Here is a 19,880-nt window from a genome sequence, read left to right as displayed (position 1 = left end):
TTTACTAGAGCCGGTAAAAAGACGCTGGCGCCGGTAAATTAGCCGTGCGCTACCCTTGTCCAAACCCGACCGCACTTCTATCCTCGTAGTAAACACTCGCCGCTGCTGTTTTCACGGGGATATTAACTTGATCGAGGGTCACCAAACTGACCATCAATGCTGTCAACATATCCGGGGACGTAGTTATGTCCTCCACAATAAGATATCATGCTTCAACATCTCCAAACTATGCAACCTGACCTCACAGTCTATTCGTAACATAGTGTACGTCTTTTTGTGTCCCTCGATTTCGTATACTATGTTATGAAAAACCAGACCAAAAGGTGGCGCTTCACCCGAAATGTCAGTATGAAATTACGCCTTGACCTTCATCAATCGACTGTCAATCAAAATGTGACATCCTTGGTTACGGCGCTGACAAGTGACGTCCATTGTTTTAGAAGTTGGCGGTAAGTACCTACCTAAAGATGTTCAGATTTTTTTTATTTATTGTAAATGCAGACTTTCAGGCCGACAATGTGTAATAATTATGTAATAGTTAAGCAAATAAACTCAAGGTAACCATGGGGATGCTCCAAAGTGGAGTTCTAGCTTAATTTTGTGAAAGTGCATGGTAATAAATGCATGTTAGCCATGCAACGTTAGTAAAATGGCTAATTAATGGTACGCTAGCGTGGTCAGAGCATTCATGAAGGCATTCAGTTATTTAATTTAAATGAAAATACTAATAATATCTATTTGTCTCCCCTGTCCTTCCCCTGTGTGCACCTTCCCCTTCTTTAATTGTACGTTTTGCTCCTTCCCAATATCCTCCCCTGTCTTTGCCCCCCCCCCCCCCCCCCCCCCCCCCCACACACACACACACATACACACACATGTCTCCTCAGATTCATCTGTCATCTCTTTCTAACATTGACCTCAAAGTAAGATGCTGAGGATGCTCGTCTTAGGGAGCTTCTGAAACAAGGTCAAGCTTATGCCAAGGACCTTAATCCTGAACCGGTAATAATGATGATGAAACTAAAACTGTGTGAACAATACACTAGTACCTTAACTTGGTCATTTTCCAGTTAATTACATATATCTTTTTGTAGGCTAAGAACAAAAAGAGGACCCCAAAAAACAGGTTCAGGATTAGTTGGAGAAAGAGAGCTGTGCGGGGAGCATTAGTCCCACAAACTACCAAATGTCGATCTTCAACTGGTAAGTTGAATATTTAAAAGTTCTGGAGTAATGCATCATTATAGGATGCATTTCTTCTGAATAATTGTTCTCTCAGCACCCAGGGCTGGAACGAAGAAAAGCAAGGACACTGTCAGTGACACACAGGTCCTTGTTGAGTTCTTTGTGAGTAACAAATGTTTTTATTTTAGTTTGAACAGGTAATGCCAAACTCAAAAATACCTCTCCAGTTAATGTTCTGTACTACCAATGTCTTTCATATACAGATTCCCTTCTTCAAGCGGTCAAAGAAATGTTACTTGATGGTCAGCCAGCAGCCCCTGAGTGTGAGAAACACACAGAGCCACAAGATTGGGGAATTCGAAATGCCTGTTCTGCAGAGAGGTGGAAAGTGTCCCGCCCGCATCTCATCAACAGCATGCTGTCAGATGAGGCAGTATTGCCCACTACCTGCCAGTGGTGTAGGCAAGGAGGCTCAGGCTACCTCCACCCTGTGCCTCCCACCTCATTTGTCAGCCAGGATGCTGACGGGCAATATTCCCTTACCCACCAAGGTAAGATGTTTGGTCATGAAACCATGAAAAATGTCTAATGTAATCTAACATCAATACTGTAAAATGTTGGATATGGCTTGAGGCACTTATGCAATGACTATTAGGACATTAGAGCAAGATTACTAATACACAATCCCCATGCTGTGTCTTTTAAATATTTTTGTAGCTCAACTTCTACCTTTAGAGGTATCAGCCTGCCAAACCTGCCAGCTCCCCATGACTGTTAGTGTGGGGAGGTCCATTGTTTTAGTGACCATGAATGGTGAGTTTTACACATTTTTATTTAAGAAGAACAATAATTTTATTAATCTCACATGTGAACACGCATACTCTTGCAGGTAGCAGTGAATATCAACAAACACAAATATATTGCTCTTAAATTATGTCCTGTGACATTATTACCACTTTAGGTCGCTATGATCTTGTCCTCCCTGAAGCACATTGTGAATGTTGTGCCTCTCATTGGACACCTGCGCTGGAAGACGTTGTGCAAAGTGGGTACTGGCCAGGGACGGTCAACTTCAATAGCCTGTTTCATGTTGACGTTTTCCAGTCATGCCTGGAGTTAAAAATGTTAGCACCTGGACTGTCTACCTGGACTAACCCTACATAGTATCAGACTATTCACTGATGCGTCTGTGCATCCTGCACCCCCACACACACACTCGTTCTAAACAAATTTCTCAAACTGGCTTTGACTGGCTCTGAAATGAGTTAATACCTACCACCTCTAGGCCTCTTCAGGCCTCTGTTTTCAAAACAAGATTTAGTCGGAGATAGAAACTTTGTTTCCTTGTGTTCAAGCTTCTATTACTCAACACCAGTAGGACTTACAGGGGTCCTAACAACAGGGTAAATAACTTCAGTGTCACCTTTCAAAAGAGACCATTTGCATGTACTCCAAATGGTTCAACAACAGCTTTCAATGTACTTTGGGTATGTTGTTTAGGCGTTTTCAGGCACACAGGACTATTAAAAGGTTAAATAATTAAAATGCTAAGTTAAATCATGGATTAAAAATCGATATGCTCAGTTTAATAATGCGACACGCAAACGTTTGCTGATAACACACGCCGCCCCAATAACGTGAAATGATCAATAAGATCAAAACTAATGGGAGACGAATGCCGGAGCTAAAATGTATGCTTCAAACGACGGGACAGAAGATAACTAGATCGACTACACACAATAAAGGCAAATTGCTTCACACAGTAACACATGACGTTCCAGTAACTTCTTTCCATGCTGTGTGTTCAAATGCTTCTTCATATTTGTAGTATTTCCTCCCTTCGAAGAAATAGACTTTTTACACGCGTTACAAGTGGCGTTGTTGTCATTTTTTAGAACTTTAGAACGCTTCTTCCTAGTTGCCATGTTTGCTGCAGTCTGTCTATGCGCAAGCTTTTATAGTTTATTCAGACAGACGTTCGCGTGTCCCATTATTAAACTGAGCATATCGATTTTTTATCCATTATTAAACTTAGCATTTTAATTGTTTAACTGCACAGAGAATCGTTAACAGAATCGTTAAGGAATTTTGCTAACGATTCCAAGGAATCAATTCACTGGGAACCGGTTCTGAACAAGAACCGGTTCTCGATACCCATCCCTACCAAGCATGTAAGTAATTTCTGTTTATGACGTAGTTATTATTTGATTACAAGTTTGAATTTTAAATATTGTGTAGACCTTCATGGAACATTCAAAGTCTGCAACAACAAAAAGACAGCCTGGAGGCCTTAACGACAGAGCTGTTAGTCGACAACTCCACAATCCTGCAGTGGGTGACCGATGATCAGGAGTGGGCTGAGAGTGGTATGTCCATACACAAAATGAACATTATATAATTTTACTACTGCTGATAGACTACAAATGTCATATGAATGACTGTCGATCTGGGTTTAGCAAGAATGCATGAAAGTATTTTCTGTCCTCAACTCATGTTTGTACTTGGGTGTTCTCTTTTCTTAACCAGCACCAGTGGAGGACAGTGATGCACCTGTGGAGTTGCAGAAGAAGATGGAGGAAATGTCTGCCAGCATCAGGCAGAGAACACATCGGCTGTACAGGCAGAATGGTTTGTTAGAGAAAAAGATTGGTTCAAGAAACCAGCCATGGCCATAATGTCAATCTAGGACACATGTCTATGTTAATGTTTTTCAGACACGAACAAGGGTCGCCACAGGATGAGCGAGGAGAAAGGGAAGCTGGCTGCCCTGGTCCTGGAACATAATACACTTGTCCAGCCATCCGAAAGAGTGGAGTCAGTGGAGTTAATCATCCAGCCAGAATACATATTCCCCTGGCACGTTCCAACATCTGGTATATAGCCTATAATTGTAATAAACGTGAGCAAATCAAAGTCGTGCTGTTTTAGCAGACGCTCTTATCCAGAGCGACCCACAGTAAGTACAGGGACATTCCCCCGAGGCAAGTAGGGTGTAGTGCCTTGCCCAAGGAAACAACGTCCTTTGGCACGGCAGGGAATCAAACTGGAAACCTTTAGATTACTAGCCCGATTCCCTAACCGCTCAGTCACCTGACTCCACCTGAGCAGTAAATTATTTCCTAACTGCTTTTAGATAAAATGAATAGAAATTGGCGAAAAAGGTTTGTGGGTAGTAATAGCCACTTTCGATACTTTAGAGGCAAAAGAAATTAGGAAATAACACTTAATACTTATGAAATAAAATAGTTTTACAAAATGTTATCATTGTATTAATGTATTCCTACTATTTTGTGTTCTTAACCACATAACTGTCTTTTGTACTTAATTTTGTTAAACAACTTTTTGCTTCAGATACTGACATTCTCACAAAAAAGAAGGTCTTTGAGAAGGTCATGGGTATCCGGAGGCTGGAGGAGGAAGAAGTGGTCCTCGTCAAAGAGATGAAGCAACACTGGGAATACCTGAAGAGACGTGCTGAGGTCTTGGAGCAGTCAATCTCTGGTAACGAAAAAGTGTGCATGTACACATTTTACATTGTTGCGATTTAGTAGCAGTTTCAATTAGGTTACTCTGGTGTTTTCCGTTGAGGGCGCAAATGTTTAAATAAGCTTATTTATTTAGGTGACTGTTGGAACCTGTCACCAAATGGGAGGAAGGGACTCCAAAGTTTGCACCAGAGGAAGCTTACAGAGTTGAAGTCTCACCAGGCTGTAGTGAGACAGATGTATCTCCAACACCTTCACCTGGATCTTACAGAACCCGACCTGGACCTGGAAGAACTCCTGGAAGAGGGCCAGGAATGTTTAAGCTCTGACACCAGCTCAGATGATGACGAAAATGTCAACACCTAGGCATCAACAGAATATCAATGTTATGCATTTGAATTTGGGTATTGTTAGACAAATAAATGCTTTTCTAGAACAATTTCTTGACTGGAAATCAATACATTTTACTTTTCTTGCTTCAGGTCTATGTATCTGTTTTATCAACAACATGCTCTACATCAGATCATGTTGCCTACCACTGATATCCCATAACATCTGCTACCCAAAAAAGGCATTACAATATATTTGCATGTTTCTATTCCCCTTATTTCAGGCATTAAGACTCAGTAGTAGGTGATGAACACTTTGTACAATACATATTTTGGCTCGTATTTTGTTTACATACTAACCCTTCTTTCTGTCTACCTGTATTACGCCCTCCACAGGCTCTGCCTGTCTTTCTGTTGCTGTCTTTCTTTTTGTCTGTGTTTGTGTGCATCTCCAGGCTCCAGTGATCCAGTCCATCCTACCTGCACAAGATCCACACCTGTGGTCCAGTTTCCCAATAACTTGCGGTCACATACCCTGGTTTGCCCTCCACTCACCAGATTGTTGTTTTTACAACCTAGTAGCTACGTTCCTGGCCTCCTTGTACTTCCGAGTCTATTATCTACTATTTATATTCAAAGTGTTCTAATATTGCACTTTCTTGTGTCCCATGGGTTTTGTGTTTTATTGCCCAATTAACTTTGGTATTATTTTTATAAACATTGACTTGCATGGTTGGACTCACTTATGTAAGCCTACAAGCAACCGTCTGATCCTTTGCTTGGTGGAGGTAAGAGTAGACTACCTATGAAGAGAAGACTTAGATTAAAAGTTAGGCCATTACAAGCGGATGTAAATTTGTTATCCTATTAACACCATATTGCATACAATTTTAAATGATGTATTCATTGTGGCTGAATATGAATAATCTGTACTGGGAGTGCGGCGCGATGACGTCACATTCAGAATAATCCATGCCTATAAAGGTGATGGCATAAAGGTAGGCTATATGAATTATAAATTATATATTCTCATTTTTAGAGCGTTGAACACGTGGTAAGACTTATACAAGTTTTTAAAATAATTGAATAGGTCTTTATATAATGTGTGATACACTTAACTAAAATGATAACCATAGTGAACTTACATGGACTACAAATATGGCGCATATTAGAGTTAAAACATTGGCGGGGTCCTGGGAAATGTAGTTCTATTTTTACTTTCAATTTAAAAACTGATTTTATGAGAAGATCTTTGTCCTCAGTTACATTTAAATCACTTAATATGACAAATATACATTCATTGGTCTTTTATGAAAGACAAAATGTATCGGTACTCGAAAAGTCAACATTTAAATGTCTTTACATGCAACCTTTACTTAACATTATTTTACATCATAATCTTGGTTCCTGTATGATGTGAACAGGGTCAATATTGTTCTAAATACAAAATCCCAGGAGCATAGCCTCAGCTAAAAAAAACAAATTGAATTGAATTTTAGGAAATTACCTTTTCTAGGTGGCACTGTTGATCCCCTGTAGGGGCTAGGGTTATGAAACTGAAAGACACAGTTTATCTAACCCTAGTTATTCACTGTACCAAGCCAGGACTGTGCCATGAAAGGAACCCTAACCCTTATTACCCTAATTAGCGTTACTAAATATAGGGCTTTAAGGTGACCACTGGCAAGGGTTCAAAGGTCAATATATCAGATAAGGGTTTACAGGAATGTGTCAAACTTACATAAATGAACCTGCAAGCTAAGACCTTTCCAAAAATTGGTTTGATTTTGTTGTACAACAAAGTCTTTTTAAAATCGAAATCTGCCATTGCAGTGAGGTATCTTTCCAAGTATAGATTCCAAGACCATTCATAATCTAAATAGACTACATCAGTGGTCAAATTCAAATTATGTTTCGGTGGCACATAGTCCTGGTTTAGCATAAACAATATCAGGGTACAGACCCACTTGTGCATTTGTTTATCCCCAAACTTTAAAGATGATTATTTGCTCTGCATAAGAAATGGTCTAAACAGACCGTGCTAGGGTTAGGGGTTTGTTGTCCTTGGTGGTACATGTTCGTGGCTTGCCCTGACGAATATTTTGGACTAGTAAATACTTTTTTTCATATGGCCTTACCTCTAAGCCAGATAGAGGCTCAACAGCGCCACCTTGAAATGTTCATTTTCCAAATCTAAAATGTGTCTTGTACTCCAATGTATGCTGCTACCGGGCTGAAAATGTGCATGTTGCTCCATTGAGACATTCCATGCAGTGTGACAAAAACATTCAAAACTTGAAGATAATATAAAATAAAAAGTATGAAAAAAAGACATGCCAAAGTTAACCTTTGTAGTGCTGATTATATATAATGCTTATTCATCTATAATACATGTACATTTTACATTTCTGATTAATCTGATATAAAATTGGAGATGATATTGGTGTAAAACCCAAATTACTAAAAGAACTACAAACGTATTCCATCAAACACTAAATCGAGATGTTGAACGACGCCATATTAGTAGTTCAACTACATGTTTAAAAGTTTACATGTTTAGGGTTTGAAAACAGAACATCTTAATGATTTATCACATACAAAGTATGTATGAATAGATTATAATATAATGGAGGTGTTTAAGATGTAATCAATATTAGCATTAAATTCCCTAGTTGGCAATGGAGTAGTATTTTAAATGAGATGACATATCGAGGGATTAGCTTACCCATGAGACTTTAGGTGTATTCGACTTCATGCAGCGCCAGCGGCAACGACAGCCGGCATGGCTGACTTGAAGCAGTGAATGCCATTGGCTGGTCCGCGCCGCCGGCATTGCATGAAGTCGAACACACCTTTTGTGTAGGCTAGGCCTGCTTATATCATGGTGTATGGCAAGATTAGTTGGTAGCTATATTTAGCCGTTTTGGTTTGTCATCATGTGTAATTTCGCATAATTAAACACATGTTATTAGAAACTATCCGATTACTTTGTTTTACGATAGAATTGGAATCTCGTTTGTTTTAAAGAACGACAGTTAGCTATCATTAGCTTTCAGCTAACTCAGGGTTCCGTTGGGAGGATTCCTATTTGTGTAGCGATAAGCTACACAAATATTAGGTGACATTTCGGGTGAAGCGCCACCTTGTGGTTCGGTTTTTCGTAACATAGTATACGAAATCGAGGGACACAGAAAGACGTACACTATGTTACGAATAGGCGTAGCGATAAGCTGCACAAATATTAAGTGACATTTCGGATGAAGCGCCACCTTGTGGTTTGGTTTTTCGTAACATAGTATACAAAATCGAGGGACACAGAAAGACGTACACTATGTTACGAATAGACTGTGAGGTGCTATATCACACGCAGAACTCTCATCATTTTACATCATCATCCAGACTCGGATTTTACGAAGGTCACTAATCGATATTAACGTGTGTGGTCATTATTGAGATAGTTGTCTGGAGTTATACAGAGTATCTGAATTTTTCAAAAGAAATCTGGATAATTCAAGATATCTGCCAGCCCGCCCTTCCAGAGCTGGCAAGAACCGGGCCTGTATATACAGCCTATATATTTGGCGTATATATGGCACGCAAAATAGATGTGTAAACCCGTGTCATAGATACGCAGAAGTATGGGAGACTGGGTTGGGGACACAGAAAGACGTCCACTATGTTACGAATGGACTGTGAGGTCAGAGATCCTCGTCATATCAGACAGAGCCATAACCTTCAAAACGACAGCATTGACAGCGACACATTGTAACAATTGCATGTCAGGCAAAAAGATAGTCCGGACTAAAAACATTCAGAACATATCACTCTCCTGTCCATCATTGGTGAGAACTTGGAATGGGCCCCCGGCCGCCCTTATGTGCTGATCACTGCCTTTGTTTCTTCCTAAATGTTTCATCTTCCGTTAATGTAAATACATGTTCTATCAATTATAAACACAGTTTAATTTTCACAGCTGTACTTCATTGTTTACATACTTTTAATGAACATGATTGTCTAATTGGTTGAAAAGCTCCGCGGTGGCAGGGCACCTGGGGTGGATGAGGTCCGCCCGGAGTTCCTTAAGGCTCTGGATGTTGTAGGGCTGTCTTGGTTGACACGACTCTGCAACATCGCATGGACATCGGGGACAGTGCCTCTGGACTGGCAGAACGGGGTGGTGGTTCCCCTCTTTAAAAAGGGGGACCGGAGGGTGTGCTCCAACTTTAGGGGGATCACACTCCTCAGCCTCCCGGGAAAGTCTATTCAGGGGTTCTGGAGAGGAGGGTCCGTCGGATTGTCGAACCTCGGATTCAGGAGGAGCAATGTGGTTTTCGTCCTGGCCATGGAACTGTGGACCAGCTCTATACCCTCGGCAGGGTTCTGGAGGGTGCACGGGAGTTCGCCCAACCAGTCTACACATGTTTTGTGGATTTGGAAAAGGCATTCGACCGTGTCCCTCGAGGGCTCATGTGGGGGGCGCTCCGGGAGTACGGGGTACCGGACTCCCTGATCGGGGCTGTTCGGTCCCTGTACGACCGGTGCCAGAGTTTGGTCCGCATTGCCGGTAGTAAGTCGAACTTATTCCCGGTGAGGGTTGGACTCTGCCAGGGCTGCCCTTTGTCACCGATTCTGTTCATAACTTATATGGACAGAATTTCTAGGCGCAGCCAGGGCGTTGAGGGGGTCCGGTTTGGTGACCTCAGGATCGGGTCGCTGCTTTTTGCAGATGATGTGGTCCTGTTGGTTTCATCGGGCCGTGACCTCCAGCTGTCACTGGAGCGGTTCGCAACCGAATGCGAAGCGGCTGGGATGGGAATCAGCACCTCCAAATCTGAGGCCATGGTTATCGACCGGAAAAGGGTGGAGTGCAATCTCGGGTCGGGGAGGAGATCTTGTCCCAAGCGGAGGAGTTCAAGTATCTCGGGGTCTTGTTCACGAGTGAGGGAAGGATGGAGCGTGAGATCACAGGCGGATCGGTGCGGCGTCCGCAGTGATGCGGGCTCTGAATCGGTCCGTCGTGGTGAAGAAGGAGCTGAGTTGAAAGGCGAAGCTCTCTATTTACCAGTCGATCTACGTTCCTACCCTCACCTATGGTCACGAACTGTGGGTAGTGACCGAAAGAACGGGATCGCGAATACAAGCGGCCAAAATGAGTTTTCTCCGCAGGGTGTCCGGGCTCTCCCTTAGAGATAGGGTGAGAAGCTCGGTCATTCGGGAGGGGCTCAAAGTAGAACCGCTGCTCCTCCACGTCGAGAGGGGCCAGTTGAGGTGGCTCGGGTATCTGATAAGGATGCCTCCTGGACGCCTCCCTGGTGAGGTGTTTTGGGCACGTCCCACTGGGAAGATGCCCCGGGGAAGACCCAGGACACGCTGGAGGGACTATGTCTCTCGGCTGGCCTGGGAACGCCTCGGGGTCCCCCAGGAAGAACTGGTGGAAGTGGCCGGGGAGAGGGAAGTCTGGGCATCCCTGCTTAGGTTGCTGCCCCCGCGACACGACCCCCGGATAAGCGGAAGATGATGGATGGATGATTGTCTAATTACTGAAATACTGTCATCACAAAACCAAACCACGCATGCACAGTAAAAATGCACATTTTATCTTTATTAATCACTTACCATGCTGCACCTGAGCTGCTGCTCCAAACTTTTCCCAAGCTTTTGTTCTTGCTCCTTGTTAATCGAATATATATATTACTTAATTTATTCATTTATTTTGTCCTTCCCGATTTAATCTACACATTTACTGTCTTACTTATAGGTTTACTCGGCGCGTTTTTCTTCCTTGGAGCCCGACGCTACTGTTCCTGTTGAACTTGCCAACTCAACGCTCTTGACGGATTTCCCTGGCTGGCATAAACTATTAACGTAAGTTAACTATAATGTCTCACACCCACTCACATTGTCCTACATGTGTCATTTTGCTCGAAAGGTTGACTCTGTTAGAGAGTTGCGTCCAGTCGCTTGAGGAAGAAAGTATGCTAGTAACTTTAAATGCGACTGGCGCTGATCACTGGCAGGGAGTCCTAGCGCTAGGGAGGACTCAAGATTAGCCCCACCGGTTTCACCTTTACAACATGGTGGGAGTGGGACTCCTCAGACGTTAGTGATCGGTGACTCCATCACTCGTAACATTAGATTGGAGCAACCAGCGAGTGACCTTGCCCAAAAGATGTGTCGGCATCGAGTAATAGTCTCTGGCCCACTACCTGTTAGGGGGACTGACGAGATCTACAGCAGACTTGTCTCTCTTAACCGCTGGTTGGCTCGCCTTTTTTCAGAACAGGGTTTAGGATTTGTAGATAACTGGTCTCTTTTCTGGGCCAAGCCTGGCTTGTTGAAAAGTGACGGGCTCCATCCAAACTGGAGAGGTGCTTTTCTATTGTCTAGGAATATTTAAACTATTTTAGAGCAGGCCTGACACTCACTAGAACAAGCCGGGCCACAGTCTCTTAGAGAGTGATAGGTTTGTTGATAGGTATGTTGTGAGCTGTTGGGGGCCCGATAGCCTAGCTTGTAGTGTAGCCAGTGAGGTTGCTGATGTCGTTTTTCCCATTGAGACGGTGTCGGTCCCCCGCCCTTTCTCTAAATTTCGGCCTTCAAGTATTAGCAATTATACCAATTTAATATGTATTCAGCCTTGCTTCCCCGTTGCTCTTCCTACTAAGTTTTCTGATGACAGTGCCACCTTTTCAGAAGAATTATCTACGTCTAAAGCTGCCAAAAACCCATACTGGAATGTTGGGCTCCTAAACATCAGATCTCTATCCACAAAGGCCGTTTTGATTAATGATCTGATATCTGAATGCAGCCTGGACTTGATTGGACTCATCGAAATCTGGTTAAAACCTGATGAATATTCCCCCCTGAATGAAGCATCGCCTCCGGATTTTGCGTACTCACACATCCCTCGTGTATCAAAGAAAGCTGGTGGTGTTGCTATGATATATAAAGCTAGCTTCAACCTCAGCCTAAAATCTGTAAATACCTTTATATCATTTTAAATAATTTGCATGAAACCACCAACTACTTTAAAAAGGACTAATGCTACTACTCCTGCCCCCCCTCCCTCATTTTGTATAGTTACTCTATACCGGCCCCCCGGCCCGTATTCCCTCTTCCTGGAGGAATTTGCAGATTTTAGTGCTGATCTTGTGACATATACTGACAACATCTTAATTATGGGTGATTTTAACATTCATGTGGATGACCCAAAAGATCCTTTAAGTAAGGCCTTTACTGCTCTAATGTACACAGGTCTCACCCAGGTGGTTTCCAAACCTACTCATCTTCACTCGCAGACATTGGATTTAGTTCTCACGCGGGGAATCAAGATTAGTGATGTCATTGTCCACCCCCACAATCCTATATTATCAGACCATTGCCTGGTCACCTTCAAAATGGACCTCTGCCAGAGCCTTGGAGGCACTCAGACTTCTACTAGCCGCTGCATAACTCCAAACACAGCTCTGGAACTGGATAATATTCTACCCGCTGCACTAGAAGCACTTGACGTCCCAAATAAATCATTAAATGCTAAAATGAGGGATCTGAATTTGGTTCTTCAGCTATCCCTAGACTCTGTTTCCCAACTCAAACCAAGGTAAAGAAAGGACAAGAAACTGGCTCCATGGTATTCAGAGGAAACCCGCACTCTCAAGAGGTCCACTAGAAAACTAGAACATAAGTGGCGTACCACTAAATTGGAGGTTTTCCGCCTGGCCTGGAAGGACAGCCTAATGGAGTACAAGCAAGTCCTCATCAGGTCCAGATCAGAATATTTCTCTAAGTTGATTAGTAAGAACAAACACAACACTAAGTTGCTATTTGATACTGTTGCAAAACTCACTAAGAAAAGTACACTCTGTGTTAGTTCAGATCTCTCTCCCAATGATTTCTTAGATTTCTTTGACCAAAAAATCTATGCAATAAGGGACAAACTACAGACTAGTCCTGGAGGAGTGGCCATCAACACTGAACTTTCCTCTATACCAAGCATGCTGCATGTTGAGGCTCTCACTCACTTTAACCCTATTTCTATGAAAGCGTTCATCGAGCTGATAGACTCCTCGAAACCTACTAGCTGCCTTCTCGATCCCCTCCCTGCCAAACTCTGTAGGGAACTTCTCCCGATTATTGGACCACCCATGCTTAGTATTATTAATGAATCTATTGTAACTGGCCAAGTCCCCAACGATTTCAAACAAGCTATTATTAAGCCCCTTCTTAAAAAAACAAACCTGGATCCAGGTTGTCTTAGCAACTACAGGCCAATTTCAAATTTGCCCTTTCTCTCCAAAATTTTTGAAAAGGCTGTGGCACAACAGCTCACTGAGCACCTCTCCTCAAATCAGCTTTATGAACCTCTCCAGTCTGGATTTCGTCTCCACCACAGCACTGAAACTGCATTAGCCAAGGTAGTCAACGATCTACTGTTAACCTCTGACGCAGGTTCTATCTCTGTCCTGGTTCTTCTAGACCTAAGTGCAGCTTTTGACACAGTGGATCATGAGATTCTCCTGGAACGTATGGAGAACTATGTTGGGATTTCTGGTACGTCACTTCAGTGGTTTAGATCGTATCTATCTGATAGATCACAATATGTCCACTATGATGGCTGCTCATCCAGGAGCTCCACTGTAAAATACGGAGTACCACAGGGTTCAGTTCTAAGCCCTCTTTTCACTGTTATGCAGATGATACTCAGCTATATATGTCTATAAAGTCTGGAGAATTTCCACATGCTATGGAAAAATTAGTTTCCAGGTTGGGAGCTTGGATGACTGCAAATTTCCTTCTTCTTAATTCGGATAAAACTGAGGTTCAAATTTTCGGTCCTAAAAAATATAGAAATAATTTTTCCAATCTGACCTTAGACCTAGACGGCGTTAAAGTCTCTCAAAGCCAGTTGGTAAAAAATTTAGGAATCACAATGGACCCAGTCCTTTCGTTTGAGTACCATATTAAGCAAATTACCAGAACTGCATTTTTCCATCAACGTAATATTGCCAAAATCCGAAAATTTCTCTCAAAGGATGACGCTGAAAAACTAATACATGCATTTGTAACGTCCCAATTGGACTATTGCAATGTGTTGTTCTCCGGCCTCCCAATTACCCACCTAAAAAATTTACAGCTGGTGCAAAATGCTGCTGCTAGACTATTGACCAGAACAAGAAAGTTTGATCACATAACATCTACTCTTGTCTCTCTACACTGGCTCCCTATCCAAGCCAGAGCTGACTTCAAAGTTCTACTATTAACCTACAAATCTCTGCATGGATTGGCACCACTGTACCTCTCCGGTCTCCTTGCACCCTATTGCCCCGCAAGGACACTTAGATCTCAAGATGCCGGCTATCTGGTGGTTCCCAAAATTAAGAAAAAAACAGCTGGAAGTAGGGCGTTCTCATATAGAGCACCTCTTCTCTGGAACAAATTACCTGTCTCAATTAAAGATCCTGTAAAGTGGAATTAAAAACGAGTTTCAAGTTCACCACACCACAGAATAATGTGTTATTAACTACCCATCCAAATTAGAATGAGAAAAATACAGACAAGTATGTTAAATTTGGCTTTGAAATTGTAAGAAAATCAGCAGTCTTCTCTGTTCGAGACTGGGGGGGGCGTGTCGCCTGAAGGAGCTGATGAACGGCCGGGGGGGGGGGGGGGGGGGGGGGGCGATGCTCGGTACGGCTCCACGCTGCAAGAGAAGAAGTGTGTTGGTGAACCTCGTCTGTCTCTGGTCCATGTTAAAACTGTCCGCCGTGAAATGGTCAGTGGCGCAGAGGCGGCTGTTGGAGTTTATCCGAAGCTTTCCATGAGCGTGGCTCTTCACAAAATCTATCCACCTATTTTTCCTTTCATTATCAATAGGGAATAGGGAACTTAAATGGCGTTGCAGCGCAGCTGGAGTTCTTGCATCCAGGGAAGATGCAGTTGCGGGTGGTGGGAGATATCCTGAAGCTACCTAGCTAGCTGATGTAAGCTACAATAACAGTACAGCAGGAGGAGCCATTCAGTGATCTGACGTAGATGGGGCCAAATGACGTAGATAGGGCATTTTTTGGCTCCGCCCATTAAAACTTGATCTGAAAACGGAACAGAAACTGTTCTTCGGTCTAACTCCACATTTCAGTGCGACAAAGTTTTAGCGCTTTGCACATGCTTTCAGGAACTAATTTCACACGTATATAATGTACTTAGAAGCAAAACATGGAATTTACTTTCCAGGATCTTTAAGGAGTCTGATACTGTTTCAACATTTAAAATTAGGTTAAAAACATTATTGTTTAGTCAATTCTACGATTGTTAAAGGTAAGTATGTGTGTATTTACATCTACTATGTAAATATGGAGGGGGGGGGGTGTTTGCCTATGTGTGTATCACTTGTAACTTTTGAATTGTAATTATAGCTTATATGTTCACATTGCCCCATCTGGATGTTACATCTAGATGTTACAAAAAAGTAAATCTGTTACTGTATATTGTTACTGTTATAGTTTACGTTGCGGTATATTGTTACTGTTATTGTTTCTGTTACTAGTTGGAGGCAACGGGGACGGGTTGTTTCCATCCTTATTCTATAAGTATAACTTATTTTAGAGTTCTTTCCCCTGGAACAGATTTCATGTTCCAACCGAGGGGGGCTGTCGCTGTCTTGGTGTGTGGGTCTGCATCAAATACCCCTTTTTTGCTCTGTTAAATTGCTGCACCAGTCCACACTTGACCGGTGGGGATCTCATTCTATTATGACTGTAACTGTTAGCTGCTCCTGGCACTATCTAATCCCTGCTCCCCTCTCTCTGTCCCCCCCCCACACACATCCCTTGTGGTGTGGGGGGTTTGAGCTGTCAGCACCTGCCTGGTCGTCGGTCGGCCAACGCTGGACCTGGTCGCGAGTCTCCCGGTCCTGTCCTACATCTCTAAAGTTGAACAATGGATTTTGGTGTTTCAAAACCAATTGACACTGTATGACTATGTTTAGCCTGTGTTCTGCTCCTCTCTCTCACCAACCGTCTCTGGAGGAGGGGATCCCTCTCTGAATTGCTCCTCCCAAGGTTTCTTCCATTTTTTCTCCTGTTGAGAGTTTTTCTGGGAGTTTTTCCTTGTCTTCCTTGGGGGTTTAGGTTGGTTGAGGGGCAGTTCTATGGGCGTATGTGAAGCCCTCTGTGACATGCTTGTGTGTAAAAAGGGCTATACAAATAAATTTGATTTGATTTGAATCACTTTTGGAAAATTGGCTGAAGGCTCCCAGGTGTCATCCCATTGTTTGCCGCTGTAAAACATATACAAACATTTGAATAACTGTGAATTACTGCAGGGGGTTAATTCCCCTTACTCAGATATGCCGGCATACTGTAAAGATAAAATACAGTATACAGATAAACACACAGCTGTTTAGACAGTTTACTTACTTTACAGGAATTACTTACCAACCATAACAAGGTTGCCACCGCACAAGGACTTCTTCCCTGTCTTAAGCATTTAACATAAACAAATCACATGGAAGAAAGGTTTTGATCTGGTAAATGTATGAACATCCATTTATGTTTTAAGTATTTAAGAAACCCCAAAACATTTTATCTCATTTTGCCTCTTGCCTACTACTTCTTGGAAGAGAAACACCTTATTCTTTGCATGTACACGGCAAACTGCAAAAAAAGGTTATCAAAATTAAATAAAGACTTATCTTTGGTGGTGTTCTATTTAGTATTATGACACAATAGGGTGAATAATGTACATTTTGGTGATGATTATAGAGTAATGTGTCTTTAATGACTCCCTATCCCTAAACATGGCCTCTTGTCTAACACTAACTCTGAAATCTAAACAATGTCAGTCTGTCCACTGTGGGAGGTGGTGTTAGGTTCCAATAAGAGTAAAAATCTACTTCAAATAATGCCTTCTGGTATCTCTGGGAGACAGACACCAGTATAACCAAGAACATGTCTGCTTATTGAAAAGCATGATCAACCTTTCTTTTTGGGGGGGGATGGTTGAACCACTTTTTATAGGCCGGCTTCTCTTCCTTCCCTGGATTGCATCTTTAGAATGAGCCGGAAGAGTGGGCCCCTAAAGAGGAAGTATAAAGCCAAATGCATCCATTAGAACAACAGTACTTCCTGTATTACAATGGTGTGTCTAGTGGAATTAGTCCACCTAATCAGCAGCAAGCTTCGCAATCAGCTGTTGTGTCATAAATAGACAGATTTGACAAATCTTAAACAACTAAATTATGCAGTGATAAGCATTTATACATGTCTCATGCAATGAACGTGGTCACTGTAATTCCATACTGAAAATACTGAAGATCCGTCCCGTTAAAATGCCACAAACGGGTGCTCGCAAAGCACTACTGAATTGAGCTTTAAAGCAGAGAGCAATATGTAAATATTGTACAGTAATATATATTTTATATTTGTATAATTGTTATTGTGGATATGAATGCAGTATTTGAATATTAATTTACGATAAGCTACACATATTTTAGGTGACATTTCGGGAGAAGCGCCACCTTGTGGTTCGGTTTTTCGTAACATAGTATACAAAATCGAGGGACACAAAAAGACGTACACTATGTTACGAATAGACTGTGAGGTCAGGTTGAACAATGCGATAAAATCTCTCAATTTGACTGTATACCACCACCTGCTGGATGTTTTGTTGAACTCTTCTCAAAGTTTGCTAGCCCCCATCCCTTCCTCCCCTCGACTACAGATCACATCACACATGATCATGTATTTTCATTGGCTAGACAAAGTAGTGTTAAGCTAGCGTTAAAATACACTCATATGCTAACCCATATAGTAGCAGTACGATGACAACACAGACACACTTGTCAGAGTAAAGATCGTCGCTCCCAAGCGTCGCCCGAGTGTCGCCGAGTGGTCTTTCAGCCAAAGTAACTTTCCTATATTATTTAGACATGTAAACGTCCATATGTGTTCATGAAATTTGACACGTAGATTGTTTGGTATGCCTAAAATAATACTACTTACACTTTGCTGGCGATCGCAAAAGAAAATGCTGGCACCGTAAACTGAGTGTTTGGACAACAGGAGTTTACGGCGGTCGGGATTGGACACAGTGACGTTAGCTTGCTTGTAGAAATAGATGTAAAGCTTATTTACGTTTTTGGAGGCATATTTTCAGTTAGCAGATGGTACTGTTTGAATCGAGATTCCGTCGCATGCTCTACAACATGGGATCATCCATTTCTATCTACAGTAAAAGCTGTTCACATTTAAATTTAATTCTGTGCTCAATAGTTTCATTTTATTAATATTTTATACATCATCCAATAAAATTTTCCAGGACAACTGTTTCAATTTCCATGTAAGTGTTCACTTTTGCTCAGTTTCCATGACTTTTCCAAACCTAGAAAATGAAAAAATAAATTCAATTTTTTACATGGTTTCCAGGTACCCTGGGAACCCTGTTCAGGTAGATCCCTCTCCTCTGCTTCAGGTAGAGCCCTCTCCTTTGCTTTTTTTCCCTGCCCTGTCCCCAGTTGTCTTAACTTTCAAGTTTCTCCTTAAATGACGTTCAAACCTGTTGTTGTTGATCACTTTCACGTCATTGTGGCCCAGAAGCAAAGATGGCACCCAGTCAGGATAGGTTTCATGCATTTCATAAGATGGTCTTCCTGTAAATTACATTTGATAAAGACAATGTTATAATATGTTACAAATATTTTAATAATTCATAAAAGAATAACTCATGCCAGCAGAAGAACTAAATACAATTCCCTGGCTGGATACAGACTATGAAGTTTCCCAAGAAATATGAATTTAGCATCTGAGCATTTGTAGTGGTTTACACTTGCTTGTTTTGATCCATTGCCCACACACACACGCCTTGGATTATACAGTTGTTATGGCCCAGGCGGGTGAAACATATTTTAAAAAGGACACAGGAGGCCAAACAGTTGACGTTACAAACTTGAATTTTTATTTATGGTAACATTTGTTTGTCCATCTTATTTTCTTAAAAGTATGCCATACAAAACCCCTCCCGTGCCCCGTCAAGGAAAGTAAGTAACAAAGGAAAATCAACCTGGAGAGCCGGCCAGAAAAGAACAAAAGAAGGTGCGACACCGGGCCAAGCCTATACAGGGCCGTAGGAGCCTGAGCCAGCACCTCTACCACACTACACGAAATTCCCCCCCCCCCAACTAATATAACAAAGAAATGAACTGAAAACTAAACAGCCGGTCTCAACAAACGAAAACGAAGGTGCTGCTCACACCAGCGCTGGAGCAGACTGGTCTCGGAGCGGAAACGGGCGAGAGTCGATCGCCCTCTTCGGTGACCTTTATAGGCTCCCGTGAGCCCCAAACTATAATCAACTCTCCCTTACTAAAGAAACCAAACGAAAAAAGGCGAGATATGTAAACAAAATATAAACGATCTGCTAAAGTACAAAGAAACAATGAATCAACATATCCGAAAATAATTATAATTCGGGGAAAGGTGCACCGGCACCACACATGACACTAGTCTATCAAATTTGGTGTTCAGACAAGGGGTAATCAGTCACACTATTATACCGATCTATATTTAGCTATGCAACTTACATAAAATTAATGACCAGTCTCAAAAACAAATTAGGCCAGATTACGTACTAATTTGTAGGCTACTGCTAGTAGGAGTACAGTAGACTAGCTAACTGCAACAGTCCGCTGGTCTTGGATTAGGCTAAACATAAAGAAGATATGGAACAATTTCGGTCAAAGTTAGAAAACACAGAACTCACCTGATTGAAAATGCAGAGAACACTTTCATTTAGAAATATTTATGAAGGTAAGTGTTTTCCTTCTTATTGCAGCTACCCACGCCATCCTGCGTCTTCTTGTCAACTCCTCGACCTGCTTTCCTTTGTG

The 19,880-nt window shown here is 42.1% G+C and overlaps 1 protein-coding gene across 1 annotated transcript; it reads left to right on the top strand.

The window, feature by feature from the left end:
* The first annotated feature begins 3,373 nt into the window (after window positions 1-3,373).
* On the top strand, window positions 3,374-5,610 carry LOC136960527 (uncharacterized). Its single transcript, XM_067255040.1, has 6 exons — window positions 3,374-3,378; window positions 3,424-3,551; window positions 3,712-3,813; window positions 3,900-4,058; window positions 4,537-4,686; window positions 4,807-5,610. Exons 1-6 carry the CDS (start codon window positions 3,374-3,376, stop codon window positions 5,034-5,036), a joined length of 774 nt encoding a protein of 257 aa, XP_067111141.1. The 3' UTR covers window positions 5,037-5,610.
* Window positions 5,611-19,880: the final 14,270 nt, after the last annotated feature.

This window comes from Osmerus mordax, chromosome 17 (genome assembly GCF_038355195.1).
Source record: "Osmerus mordax isolate fOsmMor3 chromosome 17, fOsmMor3.pri, whole genome shotgun sequence".
Lineage (NCBI taxonomy): Eukaryota > Metazoa > Chordata > Actinopteri > Osmeriformes > Osmeridae > Osmerus > Osmerus mordax.
Note: the sequence above shows the minus strand (reverse complement) of the source record. Positions and strands in the feature narration are given on the sequence as shown.